Genomic DNA, 22,118 nt, shown 5'->3' with positions numbered 1-22,118 from the left:
TTCTGCTTTCAGCTGAAGGCTTCTTTTAAGTAGGTGTGTGTCTGTGCTTCAAAGAACCTGATTGTCTTGATACAAAAATAGCGTGACATACAGCTTGACTGATAGAATAAAATTATAGGTTTAGTTCTTGGACAGATAATTCAGTCTTATAATGTGAGGAGTGTTTTTCCCAGAGTGCAGGATCAGAAGCACAGTGAAAACAAAAAAGTAGACTTCTTGCTCTTTAATATTCATAAATGATTTTTAGTTCTTGCTTCAGTTTTTAAAGGGCATACATATTTAACATACAACGTGTCAGTATCTCATCGTTCCAAAGGGCGTTCGTTTGCATAGCGAACACGCACTTGATTTAATAAAACATACACTTCTTGCACAGCAGAGAGGAAGAGAAGGTACTTTCCCAGATGAACAGACATCCCAGCAGGCCTCCCAGCCCCGTGTGACTCACAAAGTCACTGCCTCGAGATACCTGCCCTGAGGCCACTGAACAAACGCTGCACATGCCGGGAAGTAGAGCGAGGAGGTGAGGAGGTACTTTTTCAAGTGATCACAATTCAGGCTCTCCACAGCTTTGGCATCCTGAACAGCCCCTGCCAGCTTGTTGGGGAGATTAAATCTTTGTCCTGGTGGACAAGCAGGTCAGGCTTCCACCGTGTCACTGACCTACAGGCAACAGCAGTGACAAATCCTGACAAGTACTGGCACCTGGAAGGGAATGTGGGTGGTTTAGACCTGTCAAAGAAGAGATACATAGGAACAACCTCCCTAAGGATTGGTAGAGTCCTCATCACTCATCACTGGAGGTTTTCAGGATGCTGTTGGGCACTAGATCATCTCATCTAGGCTCCCTTTCCCATGAAAGGTTGGAGCAGATGATCTTCAAATGTCCCTTGCACACTGAGCTGTCCCAGGATTCTGTATACTCAGATCCTTGGAAGACAGTAGTATTTCCTCTCTCGCCTGAAGTTTGCTAAATCCACAGCCACATCCAACAGCCCGTTCTGAACTCTTTGGTGGGAGGGAATTGTAAGGAGCACATGTGATCTTCACACTACAAACACCACAATATGAGTGTTTTCATGGCTTCTGCTGCAGCTTCACTTGAGGGGTGAGCAGGAGGGCAAAAAGGTGTCCTGTAGCAGCACAATGGTTGTCACACCAGCCAGGTCAAGGGTTCTTGATTAGAATCTTGTTTCTTTAAAAAAGGCTTTAACAATTTCCATGAAAAAGGCACTTAAAGCTGCCTTCTTGACTTCATAAGCCCCTAGGGCAGAAGTCCAACCCACAGGAAGTCTGAAATTTCTGAGGTTGTGAAATATGATGGTAAAACTGCTAAAATGAATTGGTCACAAATATTTCTTCCCTGTTTTTTTCCTAATCTCAGCAGTTGAGTGGAAAAGGTTCAGTTTTAGGTCCAGTTCCATCTGTAAATGGCTCCATTGAACTGTTGAGCTAAACTGAGCCCAGTCTGGCTTCATTACCTGACTGCTTCTTGTACTGGAAGAGCAAAGAGATATATTTACCTTTGTACTGCTTTTAAATCAGAGTTTTATGTCTCCATGCAGCATTTTTGCCTTCCTGCCTGACAGCTGCCATGCCTTACTCTACTAAATCACCATCCCACTATTTGCTTTTTCACTGTAAATCACCTTGAGAGACTTGGAGAGACGCTATATAAAACTAAATTGATTTGAAATGGCTCTTAAGACAGTCTCCATATGCCATTATAGTTTATATTTGGACTCAGCTGGGTACTAAAAATGTTACTGAACAGGATGTCTAATGTGTATTGTTATCCCCATTAAAATACTTCACAGAATAAGAAGAACAGCAATAGCACTAATTTTCTTATCTGAATTCCTGTCCAGTACCCTTTCATCCAGGAAATGCACAGAATAAAGGCCACGTTTGCACTTTCTTTGCTGCAAGAGGTTAGCTGGGCACAGCAATAACCTCCTTACCAGTCTAAGGCTGTCAGTGGGGGTTTTGGTAAACAAAACTATGTCTTTGTTTTTATGAACAATTATAGGATAAGGAAGGGAGGGAAAAGTCCCTTGACAGGGACTCTGGCTGATCAGCAGTGCCTGGCCTTCCACTTGTCTACTGGCTAAAATGTGCCCTTCTCTCAAATCAGTTGTTTATGGAGAAGAAAACGTCTCCATAAGATGGGTGAGATAAAACTAAAACTACACATGAGGCCTTCTACTGGGCCAGGCCATGCAGCTGAGTCAGGCTCCTGCTCACAGACTCCTCTCCCATCTCTGCGCGCCATCAGAGCAGTTTCCTTTTGGCCATTGCTTTGATCTTGAGAACAAGGACCTTTGCCTCTCTCCTTGAGATTTCTTATTCTCCTTCCTATTTTAACCCCCCAAAATAAAAGCAAATTTCAGCACTTGTGCTTCTGGGTGAGTCATCTTCGCTGATCAGTGAAGCCCTTCCATCTCCCAGAAGGGAAGTTTCATCTATCACTTCTTAATGATTCTGGCTGAATCCTGCAGGTCACACCATACCAAGAATTGGATTCAAGTCCTGAGACCTCTTCCTCTACCTGTTAAGTTTTACTAAATGCCTCCTAGGGAACATGTTATAATTAGTTTTTGGGATGGCCAGGACAAAAGCTGAATGCCACTCTGAGGGAAGCAGTGGAAGATAGAAACATTAAGCTTCTGTAAAGCAATCTGCAGAGTTTAATGCGAGACAGAGGCTCTGTGTTTTGAAAGGTGAGCCTTCAGGGACTGTTTTTTCTACATTGTTATCTTTCTCCTACAAATTCAGCTTATGGCACTTACATCCAGCAAGTCATCTCTGTCCCCCTGTAAGCTTATTATCTTGCTGATAAAAGGCCAGCACAGTATCTCTTTTCACTGGCTGTAGTGGATGGCCCCTTAAGGCTTGGTCCAGGAGTTATCTCCACAGCTAGTTTTCAAATTTTTCTAAACCCTATGCATTTCATTAATGACCCAATTGAAGTGAGCAATGAATGAAGTGCCTGTCTGTCCACAGTGTGTTACACGGACTCGGGATGGGCTAGAATTATTTACTTGCTCAAAGCGTTATTCACTGCGTCCTTTGGGCTCCTATTAGAGGAGACTTTTCAGGATGCTAAATGCTTAAGCAGAAATCCTGGCATCACTTGAGCCAGGAGAATTTCGCCATTTAATTAATTACCCTGGGACTTTGCCCTTTGCCTCAATGGATTTCTCATCTCCCCTTTCTATTGACTTCACTACTCTACGAGCACCATTTTAGCCAGACATGATAGCATTACTTAGGCCTCTGCTTTGCAGCTCGCATAATCAATACATAATCCAGTCTCCAGAGAAATCAATGTATAACTCCTGTTGTTGTTGCAGAGACAGCTCGATCAATATCTCTGCTGATCACTGTGTCTGAGTCCAGGAAAGTACCTTCTCAGTGGGCTTTCTGAAAAAGCTCATCTTTCCAAAGTTCAGTTCTGGGAAAATATCTGAGTGGCAGAACGGCAACTGTGTTACTCAAATTAAGGCTTTCTAGTCAGAATTTATTTTAATAAACATTTGTCAGCCACTGAAGCCTGGCTGTACTGTAGTGTGGTAGGGAATCTGAAAAATCACAGTGTTGCCTTGATTAGGAGTCCCTTTGCTGTGGTCTCAGGCAAAAAGGCTTTTTTCTCACGGTTTGCTCGAGTCCTATTTCCTCATCCTTTACCCACTGTTTATAATACAAATGTTAGTTAACTAAACACTTACTGAGGACTTCTGTCTCTTGCAGTGGTGCCAAACTTGCAGCAGAGCCTGTAGAAACAACATGGAGCCTGCCCTGTTCTGATGATGCTGCCCCAGAATAGGTCCTTGGGTGGTCCCATGTCCTGTCCTTTAGACTCAGGGAGGGCTGCATTTGCAATGCCTTTGCTCACACTGGTAGAAGGTCTGGGCTGGACTCATTAACTCCACTGGTTTTGTGCTCATCAGAGCTATTGAAGCTCTGCTTCTCTTTTCCTGTTTTTCTGGAGAGGTTACACTCCCCGGTGCACGTGCCTCGTAACTGTTTGTCATGTTCAGTCAGGAAAAGCATTGGGATGCCTTGGTCATTGGGCAAAAGCCTTCCGGCTTCTCTGTGCTTGCTGGAATTACTCTGACTTGACCCTTTGGAAAATGGAAACTCATTTCCACTAATGGATGTCAACCACACATGTAAACCTGGCTTACATCTGTCTGTGAGGCAGGGCAGGCCCCCCAGCCTGCTCCAGCTCCTCTCGGAGAGCAGCCAGGCCATGCAAAAGGATTCTGCAAACAAAGACCAGATCTGCTCAGGATTATCTGGCACCAGGAAGGCTGTACTTGCCTGCCCTTGGCTAGTGAGTATGCTAATTATAGCTTCCTCCTCCCTTTTTCAGGGGTCATCTTTTCCCTATCCCCTCTGCATGCCCCTCAGGACTTATATTTGGTTTGTATGGATTATCCAGTGGCCAGGGAAGTTAATTCTAAAAGACTTCCAGGTCCATTCAGCTTTCCCAGAAACAGCCCCTTCTGCCTGAAAATTTTGCTCACACGGGAAAAAAGGAATCAGTCTTTTCCAGCTGTCTGGAACACTGACTTGCAAAACATCCAGAAATCTGCAGGAGATGGCTTTTGTGTGTTTGCACAGAATGACATTAAAATAGACCTCTGGTGAGTCCAGCCTCTTACATTCCCAGCACTCAGCCTTGGAGGCATCTGGATTGGAGAGATGAGATGACTCTTTCTGCCCACTGGCTACAGGAAGCCTGGGGAGACTCTGAGTGTCTCAGCTTTTAGATGATTAAAGTGTGATGAGGTGAATTCCATGCTAGTTGTAATGCAGAATACATTCAATTACCTTGCGTGGCATACCCACATGGGTTTCTGTGCACAATTTCTCCATAGGTCAGGAGTCCTTTGAAGATCTGACCTTCACAGCCCTTCCATTCCCCCACTTGCTGCAACTTTGCTGGTTGCTTCAATTTCAGATTTCTGAAACTAAAAGCATAATGGGTCAACCAATGTCTCCCTGAGGTCAGGATTCCTTGTGCTAAACTCAGAAGCAGTAACAGGCAACCCTATGCTTGATCCCAACAAAGAAGAGAATGAAGAGGCACACGGGGAGAATGGAAGTTAATCATACCTTATTTCTCACCTGATTGCCTTGTAATAGGAGATTAGGATTCTGGAAAAAACATCTGGAGGCTTCAGCATCTGAGGAGCCTCACAAGGATAGGTCAGGCAAATTCAGATGAGGTACCTGAGGCTGACACCTTTGGCTGGGATGATGTGACTAGAAGAATCAGTAAGCTGGCAGAGTGTGCCATTTTAACTTGGAACCAGGAATCACAGGGTTTTAAATTTCACAGGGAAAAAAAAATAATTTCCTTAAAATATTGCTGAATAAGTGTAAAAAGAGAGATTTTTTAAAAGGTCTTTTTTTTTTCCAGATTGATTTAGAAATAGTCAGCATATTTAAGTTGTGGATATGTGACCCTTCAAGCTATTCATGTTTAATATTTTTTTTCCCAGCAATCCAACAACACTGAAGAAAGTCATTTAACCTGCTTGCCAAGCTTGTATGCTAATTTATTATTTTTTAACCAAGTCAGACTCTGACCTGAGTCAAAAATCAAGCACATAGCAAGTTTATTATCCTTGCACTGATGTTGTTTATCCAACAAGCAAAAGTGAGGAAGAGTGGAATATGCCACTGCAAACAGCGTGTCATTCCCTACAATAAATGTGTTCCCTCTCAGCTCTTTGCAGATGACTGTTACCATATGATTGCTAATGGATTGTGGGATCCAGGTGATATGGGAATGCCCTGTTTCCAGCAGTGATTTTGTTTGCCTTCCTGGTGTTTCCAGTCTTTCTGTGAGTGGGGCACTGGTCCCTGCCTGATGTTTGTTTAATTCGTTTCCTTATTCTTTTCAAGACCTTCCTGGACACTCTCAGATTTTCATTTTTTCCTTCAAGTGTTTCCTCAGGATTTTGACCTGCTAATGGAAAAAGATGAAGGCAAATTCTATAGAATCCCCGCTGCAGGTGATGGCAAAACAGCCCTTGAGTGGAGCTCAGTGTGGATCAGGCTTCAGCTTGCAGTGGAAGGGTTACTCCTTTGTTACTCCTTTTTGTTTCCAGCCTTGTGTCTCAGGAGTGAATTCGAGCAGGGATCTGTTTGTTTTCCTGTAAGAAAGCCATTCAGTAATGTTGAGGTTGTAAATGAGTGTTTATATGTTTAGGGGTTGTTGTTGTGTTGTTTTGGTTTTGGTTTTTTTAATGGAACAAATGACATTTGGTTTACCAGAGGAAGCCAAGCTATGACTATTGCAACATAAGGTTGTTTGCTAATGTTTAGGCCATCCATCAGTGCAGGAGGATGTTAAAAGGTAGGAAGGTCCTGATAAGAGGCTGGACACTGGATGTTATCCAAACCTATTAGGGACATGTGACAAGAGAAAAAATACTCCCTGAGAAGAGAAGCTTTCAAAATTGTCCTGTCGTGTTTGCTGCTAGTGATAGTGGGAATACATTGTTCTCCCAAAAAGCTTTATCAAATATGTGAGTGCTTGTAGCAGTGCTCTATAGCCATGGCTCCGTTGGGTTGCTAACAAAAGTGGTTCTGTGACACTCCAAAGGATAGAGAGCAGCCTCACTGTGGGGTGGCTAGAAAATCCTGGTTGATATAAACCTTCTCTTCTCTGTTCCTTAAGCTGCCCGCCTCATCCTGCTGGCAGCTGCAGGTACAGGTTATTTCATCTGTTTTCATTCTTTAATCTGAGTGCAAAATGCTTTTAAGGCAGAAAAAGGGCAACAACAATTAAAACAAAACTTTCCCTTTCCCTGCTTTAAAAGCAAGTTTATTTAAAACTATTTCAGCTGGCTGGTTTATGAGCACCCCTCCAATAAACCTATTGTCTACAGAAAGGAGGAAAAATGTGTTTCTTTGGTGAAGAAACCTCTATGAGCATGTTTCTAAAGAATCATTTTAGAAGTATGGGTAGGGAAGGACTAGGGTTTGAAGATCCAGAAAAATATCCTGCCAAGCACTTCTTGTGAGGCCAAATTTCTCACTAATTGAAGTCAAAAGCATATCTTCTGTGCTGACCAGTTTAGATTCTTAAAATAAGCTGTACCAAAAACCCTGTAGCTGGTTGGGATTGCGGTGAGTGTTTCTGTTTAATTGAAGAGTATGAAGTCTGCAGCTGATTCACTGGACTTGCAAAAGGAGATGATGAAGCAACTAAATTTTGTCTCATGGGACAATTTGTTATTTCAAAATTACTTTCTATGAGACTTTGGATGTTTAAGCTCTGGTCACCAATAGGAGCCAGGAAGAGTTTTCTCTTTCTTGAGCCTAGGCAGTCTTTTCCTTTGTTGCTCCGAAACTCCTGTTGTGGTTATGCCCCCAGATTTCTCTGAATCAAATAAGTCAACATTCCAAGGAAACCACACTTTGGACTGAAAAGCTTTATGTAGGAAACATGTTGACTCACACCATTTGCATAGCAGTTGCTTGTTTGTCACTATCGGGAGCAGAAAGGCGGTTTCTAGAAAGGAGCAGCTACAAAAATGTCGACTGAGAAGAGGAAAAACAAGGTGTAGCCAGATAGCCGACCCTGTTGCTGACTGACAGGAGAGCCAGAAAATAATTCATATACTGCCTATGCACTTGGCAGATAGGAAACCTCAGGCTGCTGTTTTTCCAAGGAAGGGCACGGTTCTAGACTGCAGCTTGTGTCCCAGCACCAAAGAGGAAGGATGCTGGGAACCCAGGCAGGAAACTTGTCATTTTTCTGCTGCTGGCCTTGCTGAGGTACAAGAGGTACCCCAAGGAGTCCAGGGCAAGTGAGGGAGCCTGAAGCCACTTCAGATCTACCCCAAGAACTGAGGTGACAGCATGGCCCTTTGTGTAGTGTTGGTACAACCCCTCCAGGTAGAACATGCTCAGCTGCTTGCTGAGGGCTCTGTTGTCTGCAGTCATTGTATTTTTCTGTGTGTCAACATGTGTTTTGATAGTTCAGTAGCATATGAGGGAAAACAGATTTGTCATGACTCCAGATCAGCTTGCAGCTACAAAACAAACCCCACAGCTGACAGGCACTGCTGATTTGCTTCACTCAGATACAGCAAGTGATCCTGCCTTGGGTATTGGGATTGGGCTCAATATTTTCTCTGCCATTGACCCTCTCTGTAATCCTGGATGAGGTATTTCATATCTTTGGCCTCTGCTCCCAGTCCCAGGGCTGGTGAGATTGGTTTGCTTTGGAAGCTCTGGCTCTCATGACGTGTCTGTAGCGCCTGGCACTACGGGCCCCCATTCTTAGGTGTCATGTCCACACACTGTTGTAATAGATAAATTGCTACTAATAACACAGCTGCCTTCCATGCTCCCCGTCCACCTCGCTGCCAATTCCTACATCTGTCGTCTCAAAGCAAATATCCTGGAATTATGAAGCCTTTTTCTTTTCTGGTTCGCCTCATACAGACCCGAATGACTGTGGCAGGGGAAAAAAAAAGTGAAAAGAAAATGCAGAGGTTGATTAGTTAAAGTGTTGCAGCTGCTCCTGATGTGGAATTGGCTGTTTACTGCACATACAGCTCAAACTGAGCAGATAAGATCAGACACAGGAAAAGGCAAAAGAATGTTCCAACATTTCTGTGTGGAACACCAAAAGGCATCAGGAGACTGCGTGTGCTGTGACAGTGCTGGGATCCTTTCCCTCATCAGGAGTGCCCAGCCTTGATTTCCCAAAACTGAAATACCACCAAGACATTCCACTGCTCTCCTCTGAATTTCTTGATGGGACTCAGTGATCTGAAAGGTCTTTCCCAGCCGAAAGGATTTTGGATTCCCCCTGTCAGCCCCTTCACACTTTCCCTCAGTGAGTCCCTGGCTGCATGGTTGGAACTTCCCTGGCAGTGGCTTAGACTGCTGGATGAAGCCAGAATTTCCAGGTTTTTGTGTATGAACTCTTCTTGTCTGATCATGCATCATCTCGCACAGGAAGTTCATTTTAGCCTGTTTCTGTCATAGTTTTGAGGTCTCTACTAGTAGCAAATCTGTGTGGAGATTTCCAAACAGATTATATGTGGAACATTGCTGTCAACATCTGAAAATACACATATCATGAAGACAAATGCTTGGAAGCAGAGGCAGCTCAAGAAAAGTTACAGCTTGAACTTTTGTCCATTGACTGAAACGTTTTTAATTGTTTTAAGCCAGTTTGTTGTGGAATGTTTTCATAACCTGAGACACAACATATGCTGCACGTTATTTATTTTACGCAAGTGACTTCTAAAATAACTTATCATGTTTCAGTATCAGCTGCATGCCTGAAACTTGCCAGGAAAGCAGTTGTGTTTGTGACAGAAGTTTGCATGAGGTCTATTCAATCTAAAGAGTGTGGAATCTTTCTGGTTCATATAGTTTCTGTAGTGATGAGCAGTTGTGCTGTAAGACACCCTGATGACTCACATCCACTGGCAGGAGCTGGTGTGAAATGAAAGCCTGTACTTCTAGGTTTCTATTCTTTATTCACTAATTGCAAGCAACAATTGGACTGATTTGAGGAATCTGAGCATCTCTAGCTTTCATTTATCTCAGTGAGACTTCTTTGATTTCAGTCACAGGTGATGATCAAATCTTCTGCAAAACATCTCTTAACCTCCTGTTCACTCTTCTGTAAAATATTGTGAGATTGCCACCTAGCTCATGAAGACTTAATCCTGCAATAAACCTTTAATATTTTGAGGTTCTTAGATGGAAGTCATTGTGTAAGGATGAAGAATTACCTCTGAACAATGGACCTGCTGTGTTTCTTACAAAGTCAGTCTGGCCAAACTCAATGCTTTCCCTTTTTCTGGTCTGAAGTTCAGGGAACTGCAAGGCATGTCATTTATTTCTTTAGGAGACAGTGATGATTGAGACAAGTCTTTGAAGCAGGATTGTTGATTTGCGAGGAAGATTCCTGTTCCTTTACTCAGAGCTACAGGTTTCCTTTGGTGAGCACTCAGCAAACAAACTCCCTTCCTCATCTGTTCTCATGGTCATGCCATGTGCCTGTGCTTTATGAAGCTCAGTGTTTTGCAAAATCATTGGTACAAAGGACTGGGAAAGGGCTCAAGAGCCTCTTGCATTGAACAGAGATCAAATACACTTAGATGATCAACAGATGTCTGAGTGCCCTTGGAGGTCTGAGAACAGATTCCACAATATTCATAGGCCTGGTCTTCTGCTTCCCTGTGTGAAAAATTAGAATAAAAAGCCTTCATATCCAATTAAGTGGATTTCTTCACATCATTCCCCTAGAGCAGAGCAGAATATGCAGAATAATTGATCCCTGCCCTTTTTATTGAAAACATTTCTATACTAAAAGACCTTTATCAAGTTTCACCCTTGCATTTCCAGACTAAACAGATCTAGTTCCTCAATGCTTTCCTCTGGGCTTTTTTTCCCAAGCATGTTTCCCAACACTCCAGGCACTTGATGCTCTTGTCAGCTCTCTTTAAGTTTCTCAAAAGGTGGTGACCCCAGCTGGATATGTCTTTAGCTGGAGCCTCAGCACATCCCTCTCAATCCACTTTGTCATTTGGGCACTTTTCCCAGGGAAACAGCAGCATTAGACACATTGAACCAGCCCTGCCCAGACAGGTTTGTGTTGTGGGTGCATCTACCCTGGGCTCTGGGAATAACTGGGGACACCTGCTTCTCACCACACCCCAGTTCCAGAAATGTGAACCCCAGCTGCTGGGCTGCCAGGAACATGCTTCTATTCCTTGGAAGAGCCAAATTCTGCTTGCTGGCTGCTTGCTTTCACTCCCACAGGCTTGGCGGCAGCACCTGTAGCACATCACATCTTGACTGAGGTCATGCACAGTAAACATTTGGAAGTTATCTCATAGGAAAAGGTAGAACAGATAACATATCTCCATAAAAAATAAAAGAGAAGGTCTTCTGAATGCCTCCCTTGGCACTGCCAGCACTTCAGCTTGTTTGATAGAGAGTTTGATTTCCTGATAGATGAACAAAAGGTTGGATGTCCCCCACACAGTTGCATGGGAAACACTGAGATATGTTGTGAGTCCCATGCAAACACACAGAGATGACTTTAGGAGAAGGTTTTTTTGATGGCTGTCCTGTTCAGTGGACTCAGCAAAGACTGGGTCTTGGAGGTCTGAATGAAATAGCCTGTAGCAAAACTTAGAGAGCTGTCAGAAAAGGAGAGGCCACATTTTAAAGCGTAGCGATGCAACATGACATTCAAAATAACAGATAATGGGGAGTCACACAGCCTGGAAACTTTCATCTGATCTGAACCAGACTTTGCTACTCCTCAGTTCTTCAGTGGGGTGCCAGGCCATGGGCAGCACCAGACACTGCTGCTGGACAGGACTCTGCTGGCATCCAGACTTTTTGTGGACGTGAACACAACTAACCCTAAGCAAGTGTGAGACCTATCAGCTGTTCTCATGCCATTTATGGAAAGGGAAGAGGATCTGAGAGGAACTCTTTTGTCTTATAAAGACAGGGAAAAAAATTTAGAAGCGGAGACTTTTCTCAGGGTGGGCTAATGACACTCAGAAATAACTGAATATCCATTTCTTGTTTCTCAAATAACCACTAACACAATTCCTAGCTGCATTCTTTTCTTAAAAATTAAATGGGAGAGTATCATAAAACCAAGCTATTGCTGTGCCAGAAAAATATTTCTACAAAGATTTTCAGTTTCTGGCCATAAAAGAGAAGGTACGGGAAGTAGGAGTTTTTGGTTAAAACCTGCTAAAAGTAGTGTGGACTTTTGGAATATTATTAAAATGTCTGATCAATAAGGATAATGTGATGAGAGAAATTTTAAGGATCAACTTAAGCACATCTTGTGCTGCCAAGAATCTGCTTCAGTTCCACCAGCTTTATCCTGGTGTTAATCAGTTGATTTGACTGGCATAATTTCTGATTACATTATTGTAAGTGAGATCAAGAATCTCTTTCTTTGCCTTCAGGAAACAGAATAGCCATTGGGGGAAATATGGAACTATACTTGTTATAACTCCCCAGTGTTTTGTTCTGAATGCAAGAAAGTGTAACTGGTGTCTGCAGGTGTGTCTGAGGAGTTAGCAGAATATTCTTTGTCACAAGCTCAATGTAATGGTCTTAATCACAGTATATGGCTCTCCTAGCTGCCACAGGACATTTAATATGTTGGAAAAGGTGTCTCTGTTCCCTTGTAAAAGCCAAATTTGCTTTTACAGCCATTGCCCATAATGCAGCAGGAAAATGGTGTTAATAACCATTTCACTGTGGCTGCAGAAATCTCCTGCACCCCTCGAGGGAAGAAGCAACTTTTTCATCTGCAAATGGCCAAAGTGTTACCTTTGGAACCTTTCACTCTTGGGATCCAAATGCTTCCTTGCATGCATAACCTGTGCTACCTAATGGTTCTCCAGGGAGCAAAAGTAGGTTGGTGGGTTGGGTTTTGGTTTGTAATTGTTTCTGGCTTTGTTTGAACTCCTGAAGGCTGTGGGTATGCACAGTATTCACACAGGGAAAATGGCAGCCACGGCTGTTTAATGGGAGCAGTGGGAACTGTGAAGTCTCAAGGAGGTTCTCAGGAAGGATCATACAAAGGTTCTCTGGAACTGCAGGCAGGCAGAGTTGGAAAGGGTTGGGTATGTTCCTCCCAGGCATGTGGTGCCCTGAACTCTGTGAAGGGCTGTAAAACAACACAAAATGTTTTGCTGGGTCTACAGAAGCTTTGGAAATGATCAGCCTTTGGAAAAAAAAACCCTCAACTCTATTCCTTGTTGTAGAAAATGGAGTGGTCTAGGGAAGTGTTTGCACTGCACTCTAAGGCTTTAGTCTTTGCCCAGGATTTCATGCCTTTGCCTACCTTGATATTGTTGCCTGGCTTCCAGTTTGTACAGAGGAAGTAAAGACTCAGAGGTCAGCAATGAGTGGTTTTGAAAAACCAAGTGGTGACTGTATCTCCCACAAATTTGGAGAGAGGAATCACGGTTTGTGTAATTTTTAAATACTTCCCACATTGTTTTATGTACTATTTCTTTTGCCCATTCTTTCCCCCTTTCACTACAAGAATTTAATTTCCTCTTTATGAATAAGAGTTAGCTGATGCTTATACTTTATTTTTTTAAATGTGCTTTGATCTCAGACAAAGTTTGATGGAATTAGTGCTCTAGTAATGTGTCATGGGCATGATCTTGAACACTAACCTCAAGGCAGTTTACCTTCCACTGGGAAATGAATTCCCAATGGGAGATGAAGTTGCCTGGCATGAGTAAGAATCAGGTCACTTGGTCTAAATGACTAATTATGCAGTTTAGTACTTAGCTTTTGGATTCCAGTTTTGACCTCTAAATGCAGAACAAGTTCCAGATGTAGTCAGTAGTAACTTCAGTTAGAGGCCCTGCTATGGATTTTACTGAAGTGCTGCTCCATTCACATCAAAAGACACTCCTGGTCCACAGCAGTCCCAAAACTGTGGAGTTCAGGGGTGTTTCTGTTCCCTGTAATTCAGAGAGATGATCATCTTGAACCAGGGCTTGGACACTGGATTCACACAGCCACCTACCAGCTTTGGGCTACCAGTGAGCATGCGTGTGCAGATGGGCATCCACTGAGTACATAAATTGTACATTAAAGGTATCCATTCATCTGGTTTCTAGCCAAAATCAGCTGAAATACTGCTAATCATTAGGCTTTTGTTCATATCTGAATATTGCTTTGAAAGCCTTTGGTTTAATCTGCTTCCCTGTCTTTTCTCCCAGTACTCTCAGTGCTGTAGGACTGAAAAACAGGATTTCTGAGGTTTTTTTTCATAGTTCTTTCATTGCTTCCCTCTTGCCTCTACTTATTGTCTTGAACTAAAACTGGGACTTAGATTTTGTTGTGGGCATGTATACTTACCTAAGCTGTCGATCAAGCTGAGAAAATCTGGCTTTGTCTCAGTCTCTGTCTTTTAGATGATAACACGAGGGGCTTATCTACATCTCAGGAAACCATGAGACTTCTTAATTATTAGTAATCTACTCTGTCTGTGATTAAAAGTGGGTGTTCCCTAGATATCTTTTGCTGAGGAAATGGAGGAATATATTGAAGAAATGAGGAAATATTTCAGCGAGGTCAGAGGTGTCCCCAGCACGTTCTGCAGATTGTCTGTCAAGGCTGAGCAGTGAGAGTGCATTGCACAGCATGCACAGACAGTTCTGTAAACCATGTTCCTGTTTAAAAACATTCACGTGGAACAAACTTACTTTTTCATGTCACAACCAGGATCATATTCACATTTCAGCAGTGGGAAGGAAAAGATAAAAGACTTAATTCAGCTTTCAGTATGCTGGAGATTTTCTGTGGCTCCACCTCTGCCCCTTGCTCTGTCCTCATTCCCAATGTTTTTGAACTCTGCCTGCAATGCATTTCAGCGCCTGCCAAGATATCTCTAACTGGGGGTGAGTTAATGAGAACATCTGGCCAGGAATGAGGGATGGTGCTCTGTGACCCACCCACTCAGCACATCTGGTGGTACTGGGCATGGATGGGGGACCTTGCTGAGCTTTAAGGCTCCCGCAAGGAAAGAGGATTTCATCATCTCTGGCTGGGTTTATTGAAAATACCCAAATCCAATTGGTTATATAAAGGGACTCTCATGTACATGGGAGAAATGCCTATAAATAGGTGCACACACACACAAATATACACTTTGTAATATAATTACAGTATGCAGTCAATGTGTAAGAATGTGGACTGCCTAAAAACCTGTCTTTTTAGATAATTAGTCCCAAAAGTCCTAAACTGGTTAACCATCAAGGCATATTCTAAGAGACCTCTCTTGGGTGAGGGCTTTTTGCAGGGTTGAATATACATTCTCTCCAAAGGGAGGAGAGGATGAAAAGAGTTTGTGTGGTTGGTTGGCAAAGTTCCTTTTTGAAATTATTATTTTAAAGCTGCTGAATTATTTTTTTTGTCTTTCTAAGGATGAACTAAGGTGTCCAAATACTTTTGTGAACATCTTTTTATATGTAGATAGATGTAGGTCTCTATCAGTAAGTACCAATGCTCTGCTCTTGTTTTGCTTTGCTGGTTTAAAAAAAAAAAAAAAGATGGATTTTTCAGACAGCACAATGAATCACCCATGAAGTGAAAACACTGAGCAAATTCTCTTTTGTTTAATAGAATGGCCTGTACACAGTTCAGGCCAGCACATTTTTCATGGGATGCAAGGGAGCAGTTCAAAGCATTGGCAAGGAGTGGGTCCTGCATATTCATGAGGCTGGGCAAGGAGGTGAAGGTACAGGAGAAGGCAGAAAAGCAGTGTGAGGATAGAGAGGAATGTGGAGCGAGTTGCCACGGTATCCTATTTTACTGCTCTTTGACGTAAAGCTCCTTTGCTTTTACACAACCGCTGGAATTGAATGGAAGCAGCTCAGGGGCATAAATAATGAATGTGCCTCTCACACGTTAAGAGAGGAGAATCTGCGCCTCGTCAGGGAGTTAATGTGCCCCTCTCTTCTCTCCCCAGTCTCCAGCCTATGTTCCCGAAGTCAGTCAAGAACTTATCCAACAGACAGAGGAGAAACTCGAAAACAGCCCCTGCAAAGAGCTGTTCTCTCCCTGCACAAAGTAAGTATAACACGACACCCGAAGATCACAGAGCTTCAGCCAGCAGCTTGTCAGGAACGTGTCAGGTAGAGAGAGACATCTCAGTCTCAACCTGAGGCAGGTATCTTTGCTCACAGTCCTAGAGGCAGAGCTGACAAGTGGTGAAGTCATTTCATCTGAGCAGAATATAATAAATATTTCCATGCCATTATATAGGCTGCACACAGGCACTTACTGTTTCAGGTATTTGACAGAGTGTTCTAGCCAAGCAAACCAGCCGTGGATTTCATGCTGTGTGAAAAGAGCTACGATGATAATGTATCCAAAGAAAACATCTCTGTTTCAAAGTGAATAAAAATTAAGTGGCTATACAGTCCATTTAGGCAGAGGAATGTGCAAACTTGCTCCGCATGGCTTTTCCAGAAAATCTTCACCAGGAGAACGGCGCTTTTTTAATGCTTTCTGTCTGTCTGTGGCGTTCAAACGAACGTGCATTATTTCACCCTTTGTCTGGGAAAAGGCTTATCAGTTTCTGCAGCGATTTGTGCCGTTATGTGCCAAAGCTCCAGGTATGCAATCTGCCTTTGCAAACCCTGCCCCCGAGCCCGTCCACGCCAGTAGATCATAAACCAATAAAAATATGAAAAGGAGGGATCATGGCACGCGGGCCCGTGCGGTTTCTGGCCGAGCGCGGTTTGTTTTCCCTGGGTGATGTAATGGGGATTTGTAAAATCTGCTCCGCTGTCATTCATTGTTTTGACTCATTTCATTGACCTTTTCTGGTTCCAGTTATTCTTTGCGTTGGTAGGAGCTGTGGGTTATTTCTGGCCTGCTCTTATAGCACAGGCAGTTTCCTTGCATTGGCCTGGTGTCCTGTAGAGATGCTCCGAAACTCGCGCCACTTGTGGGTGCCAGTCGCAGCGACAAAGGCAGAGCTGTGCTCCACACAAACCCCCCCTGGTGCCTGTTTCCAGTCCTCAAATCGGTTTGAAAGCTGACAGCTCCCTCTAAAATGCACTTTGTTGTTGCCAAAGAGGGGAACTGAAAAGCAAACAACTGCTGAAAGGCAGCTATTGTTCTTTTAAAATACGTGCAGCTTTTAATTAACTGAATGGAAAGGGCGAACATTGGACACCACTTAATGCAGGCTCCTTCCTTCATCCCGGCTGAAACTCGGGAATGAGCCAGGTTTGGGACCTTGTTAATAAATATGCTGATCATTTCACACGGACTAAAATGAGGTCAAAAGGAAGTTTTAAGAACTTGCTGGTGGTATTTACCAGTACTGAATGATGTTAATTTTGGAAGGATTCACAGTCAGACCAGAAAAGGGAGGCAGACATAAAAATATGAAGCCTGCTGTCCTGTAGGAGCAGGGATGGGATGAGTTTCACTCACATCTTCATAGATAAAAATCAGTCTGCAAGAAAAATGTGTGTATAACTTGTGTACAACTTAACTTCTGCTTTTGCCTTTGATATTTTGACTGTCTGCTCCTGTCCTCCTCCAACTTCACCTAGAATTCTGATGTTCAATTTGGACATTAAAGCAAAAATGTTACTTTTGTTAAAGCAAAGAAACAAAACATAAATTTGTTAAAGCAAATTAAGACTTACTTTTTATTGTATTTTGTAATCTTTAATCCATCAGGGGAAACTGTTATGATCTGTGTCCAGTCAGAACTAATGAAGACAGCAACAATTTGACTTGTGCATACTGAACATGTGCAATTACCTGCCTTCTCCAAACAGATGCTGCAAGAATTACAAAAAAAATAATAATGAAACAGCTGAGAAATTCCAAAAATACTAGCTCATGAACAGGGAGGGACTAAACTGAGGAGACACATTACTCATGGTAACTTGTTTGCTCAGAGAAGTGCCCCAGGGTAAGACATAGAGTATCCATCCCCAGACTAGAGCAGTCATTCAGAGAGGATTTCCTCCCTCCAGCAGGATCTGGAAATGTGTCTGTATGCCCCTACTGTATACACCCAGACAGAAATGCTCATTTCCTTGGGCACCTTCCACCCAAACCCAACTTCTGTCCTGCCAATGCTGCCAGCAGAGGTGGATGCAGGAGCCCCAGTAGGCAAAGCAAGAACCAACACCAGCAGTTGTTAAACAACATGACCACCTTCATTTTAGACAACTCCCAGCTCAGCCCATGCTTTCTTCGTTTCAAACCTTTGGCCTTTCTCACAGCATGCCTGATGCTCTCTGGATGTTTGCTGCCTTCTCACATTTGCAGACTGACTTTTTATTTCTTTATTCCTTCCATTATGCAAAAGACTGCATCCACTGCGTGAGCCCCAGAATTGTTTTCTTGATCCAGAAGCAAATCCACATCCCTGATCAGACTTTTCCTTCCTCTGTTTTACTCTGCAAAGCACATAGCTGTTAGGAAATCCCGTTTGACTTTAGTGACATGTACTAATTCTTCTGTATAGCAGGAATTGAAACGGATCTTTTTGCTCAAAATGATGCCTCTGATGGTCTCTCTTTGATAGAAATGGGCTTCAGCCACAAATTTTCTATCCAGATGTAAACATCCCTCAAAGTTTAGGAGCTCAGTTCCTGAGGGTGTTGTTTCAGTTTACTAACAGAAGCAAAGACATTCACTGTCTGGTGGTTAACAACCTCTGTAAAAGTCCATTAAAGCCAGTGGCAGTTTCCCTGATAATTTTCAGCAAGTCTCACCAGTATTCAGCTTGTATGAGGCCTCCTGTTATGAAATACATCAAGCACATCACATTGTTTCTATATTGAAACAGTGAGCAAAATAAAGTACAAAATCAAGTAGAAATAACAGAATCATACCGTAAAAGAAGCCTGGATTTTTCTCCTCTTGTTTTGTTTCTCTTTTGCTCAAAGTTCAGGATTATAAAATGCTTATATATCCTTTTCATCTGAGATAGATCTGTCCTTGACCACCTCAGTGGGGAACCATTCCAAGAGTACCTAAACAGCATGTACTTCGACAGGTTTCTCCAGTGGAAGTGGTTGGAAAGGTAAGTGTCACAAGATCTTTTTTTTTAAATAAAAATTTAAAAAAAGGTTTCTTTTTACTTTCCATGCCAAGTCTGTGAATATGCTCAAAATCTGACAGTTGAGATAATGTTTGCTTCTACAGCTCAAGTGCTCGACCATTTAATGGTCTTAGGTACATTAAACATATTAGGTATGATTAATGTACATTCAGCAACTTCAGCTGTCTTTCTGTTTAGCTACCCTCTGAATGTGGTGACTTTTTGTCTGGACCAGTTGTCACTGTTATTAAATCACTCTAAAGAGAGAAAAAAAATGTGGTGTATAGGTCCTCTCGCTGTATTTATTGGCTGGGCATTCCTGAGCCCATTTAATAACCAGGCAGCCTTAGTGGGTATTAATTTGCAAGGAAAGGGGCTTGTGCCTTTCCCTTGTCAGAGAGTGCTGTAGCAGACGGTCACTGCTGGGTGACAGTGACCTTGAGCTGAGAGAAGCCCCATTTTCCACAAATGGAATTAATTACAGCGGATGAGCTAGGGCCGGATCCGTGAGCAGTGAGTGTCAGCAGGATGCCTCCAGATCAAAGGAGCTGTGCCAGTTCCTCTCCCTGGAAAGCTGCAGAGCTGCTGCTCGAGAGGGGTGGGCAGAGGGAAGAGCCGTTCCATGCCAAGACACGCTCCACATGCCATCTTTACTGAGGCCAGCATTTACTCTTCCATTTCAATTAAAAAAACATCGGGTGATTCATCTCTAGCCAGGCTATTTCCTATCTATTTTCACATTAGGGATAAGGAATTTTCTGCAATGCTTTGAGGATTTTTTTTTTCCATTCCCCCAACAAGTGTGACAAACTGTTGGATATGCCTGGCTTAAGAAGCTGGGAGAGTTGTTTTCAGGATTAGCAAAGAGATGTTAGTAGCATGGAATGATCAACAGCTCCTTCTGACAGCCTGCTGGCTCCAAAGGAGCAGTCACAGAGCCCATTTATTCCAGGGACATTGCTGAACATATAGTTATCACTACTAATTGTTGCTTTTAACCCCAAAAGCATTTGCAGCAGCCTGATGGAATACTGAAAATAACATATTTTCCTCTCCTAGTTTTGACTGTCTGCATACCATTCTTCCCCTGCTTTGGGAAACAATAATGGGCAATAATGAAAGATTCACTTTAGCATTTATTCTTCATTGTCATCAACCTCATCGTCCCTGTGGTGGGAACAGCCACGTTACTGTGCTCCCTCTGCCGGCTGGCTGCCTGCCAGAGGGGAGCAAAGATGGCAGGGATATTCCTGTCCACTGCTGGGATCCTTGTAAAACCTCGCTGGTGGATGCAAGACGGGATCTCGCTGAACCTAGAATCCTTCTTATGTTATAAAACTTTTACAGTAGCAAAGTAAAAGTTGGATGTAGAGCTGGAACCGTTCTGGTGGAGCAGATTTTGTGGGAAGCCTGGGAGATTGTACAGGGATTGTGGCAAGTGATAGGGAACACTCTGCCCTCAGGGACAGACTTGTTTAACCTTAATTTAGCTTTTGCTCCCTTCTTGCCCCTGATGCTCCCCCAGGAAGCAGGTAGCCCGGAGGGAATGGACTGGCTTGGATCTTCCTGCTCTCCCAGCCTGTAAATGTCACATAAATCCACCTCTCCTGCTCCCAGGATTGTTTCTGCCTTTGATTCAAATGAGTTTCATGTTCTGTTTAACACAACAGAAGTATTTTGTGGTGGTTTGAATTTTGAATCTCTTTTTCTCATCTTGCTGGCCAAGTAAAGCAATGTGCTGGCCCATCCTATATGTCATGGGAATTAATATCTTACGGGGAGATCTCAGGCTTCCTCTTTTTGCTTAACAAAGGCCAAAGCTGTATAATGGAGATTCACAACCCTCCTTGGTCCTAAGATGCTAGCAGAAATTATACTGATGACTCACTAATGTGTTGTATTTTATTACAGCTTAATATGTTGGAATTGAAAAGTTCAAGCCATACATAGTATTGAAGTAATGTAATTACATAATTATATATTCTATTATATAATATGATTACCTTGCAATAATGAGATTATATAATATTTATCTATTTTGCTTTTCAAAAGTATGCTCTGAAATAAATAAATCACAGACAGTGCATTAAACCTCGTGTAGTGGGGGGTTTATTTATTTATTTCCTTTTCTTCCAGGCAACCAGTAACAAAAAACACTTTTCGGCAGTACAGGGTACTGGGGAAAGGTGGCTTTGGGGAGGTGAGTAATTCTGAAACTTTCTCTTAAGAGTGTTTTTTACCTTTTAGACACTGCAGGTACAGGAGCCTGATGTGACAGAGGCTGATTTTCATTAGTTGCTGACAGTTCTGTTTAACCCCTCACGACACTGTAATCTCAAAAGGACACTTCTGGCAGTGATTTTGCGTTCGGCTCTTGCATTCACAATGGAATTGGGGGTCACACCCGTATTTGCATTTTCCTGGTGTCTGGAGGTGGCAGCAGAGGCAGGGGAGGTGCAGACTGAGAGATTACAACCCGCACAGACAAAAGGAGGTGGGAGAGGAAGCAGGCGGAGAGGAAAGTGAAATAATTAAAGCAATATTCCACAGCAGGTTTGGAAACAGTAGTCAGTCCCCCGGCTGCCCCCGCCTCGCTAAGCCGCCGTCTGTGGCCTTAAAAGGACTAAATCGGAGGAGATGGTGAGGAGTAAAGTGCAGCCCAGACACGGCGTTTGCTTCGAATTACCCGGCAATTGTTCTGCTCAATTCGCAGGTCTGCGCCTGCCAAGTGCGAGCCACGGGGAAGATGTACGCCTGCAAGAGATTAGAGAAGAAGAGGATAAAGAAGAGGAAAGGCGAATCCATGGCGCTCAATGAGAAGCAGATTTTAGAAAAAGTCAATAGTCAGTTTGTAGTGAGTATTGAAGTCCGTGGTTCCCTGCTCACCTGCTGAGCACTGTTCTGGTTGGATCCATGCCTTCTTCATCTCCTGCTCCTGGAAAGGTGCCAGAAGCTGAATCCCTTTGCTTTGCACCTTAGCCCTGCTCCATGTACCTTTTCTGGGTCTCCTGTCAGTCTCTGGTCTGGTGGGAAATGAGTCTCTGGTGAGAAATGAGTCTCTGGTCTGTGAGAAATGCAGCAGACAAGGGGCCCATGCCTGCCATGGGAACATGGTGTGTTCTACAGCCTTGGCTTGCATCACAGCTGCATCAGGATGAGCTATTCTTATCCAGAGTGATTACCTGAATTCCCAGGGTCTGGGAGAGAGGTGCTTGGAGGAGACAGAAGGAGATTCACCCCAAACAGATCAGATAAGACTGGCTTGCAGAAGCATCTAAGCAGTGAGGTGGAGCAGGTCAGCCTGATGCAGGGCTCTCCTGAGTCACACCAGCTCTTGTGCATCCTTTAAAACTTGCCTTACAGGAAAAAAAAAAAAAAAAATTATTATCTCAGCATCTGTCACGTTCTTTATACTTATTTTAGGAAACACTGTGTATACAACAGATGCAAGGTGTTTGCTTACATGTTTACTTGCTTCTGCTAGAGGATGGCA

The 22,118-nt window shown here is 43.2% G+C and overlaps 1 protein-coding gene across 2 annotated transcripts in view; it reads left to right on the top strand.

The window, feature by feature from the left end:
• The window catches only part of GRK5 (G protein-coupled receptor kinase 5), a 157,059-nt gene that overhangs the window by 107,386 nt on the left and 27,555 nt on the right, over positions 1–22,118 (top strand). The window contains exons 5-8 of one of the 2 annotated variants that reach the window (XM_066190834.1): positions 15,518–15,618; positions 18,515–18,607; positions 20,762–20,825; positions 21,339–21,479. In XM_066190834.1, coding sequence (XP_066046931.1) covers positions 15,518–15,618; positions 18,515–18,607; positions 20,762–20,825; positions 21,339–21,479 — 399 coding nt within the window. Of the gene's footprint in view, positions 1–15,517; positions 15,619–18,510; positions 18,608–20,761; positions 20,826–21,338; positions 21,480–22,118 lie in introns of both variants that reach the window. The other variant, XM_066190835.1, reaches the window with a different exon arrangement.

The sequence above is a fragment of the Chamaea fasciata genome, unplaced genomic scaffold, assembly GCF_029207755.1.
Source record: "Chamaea fasciata isolate MVZ Bird 193981 ecotype frontalis unplaced genomic scaffold, bChaFas1.0.hap1 SCAF_9, whole genome shotgun sequence".
NCBI lineage: Eukaryota > Metazoa > Chordata > Aves > Passeriformes > Sylviidae > Chamaea > Chamaea fasciata.
Note: the sequence above shows the minus strand (reverse complement) of the source record. Positions and strands in the feature narration are given on the sequence as shown.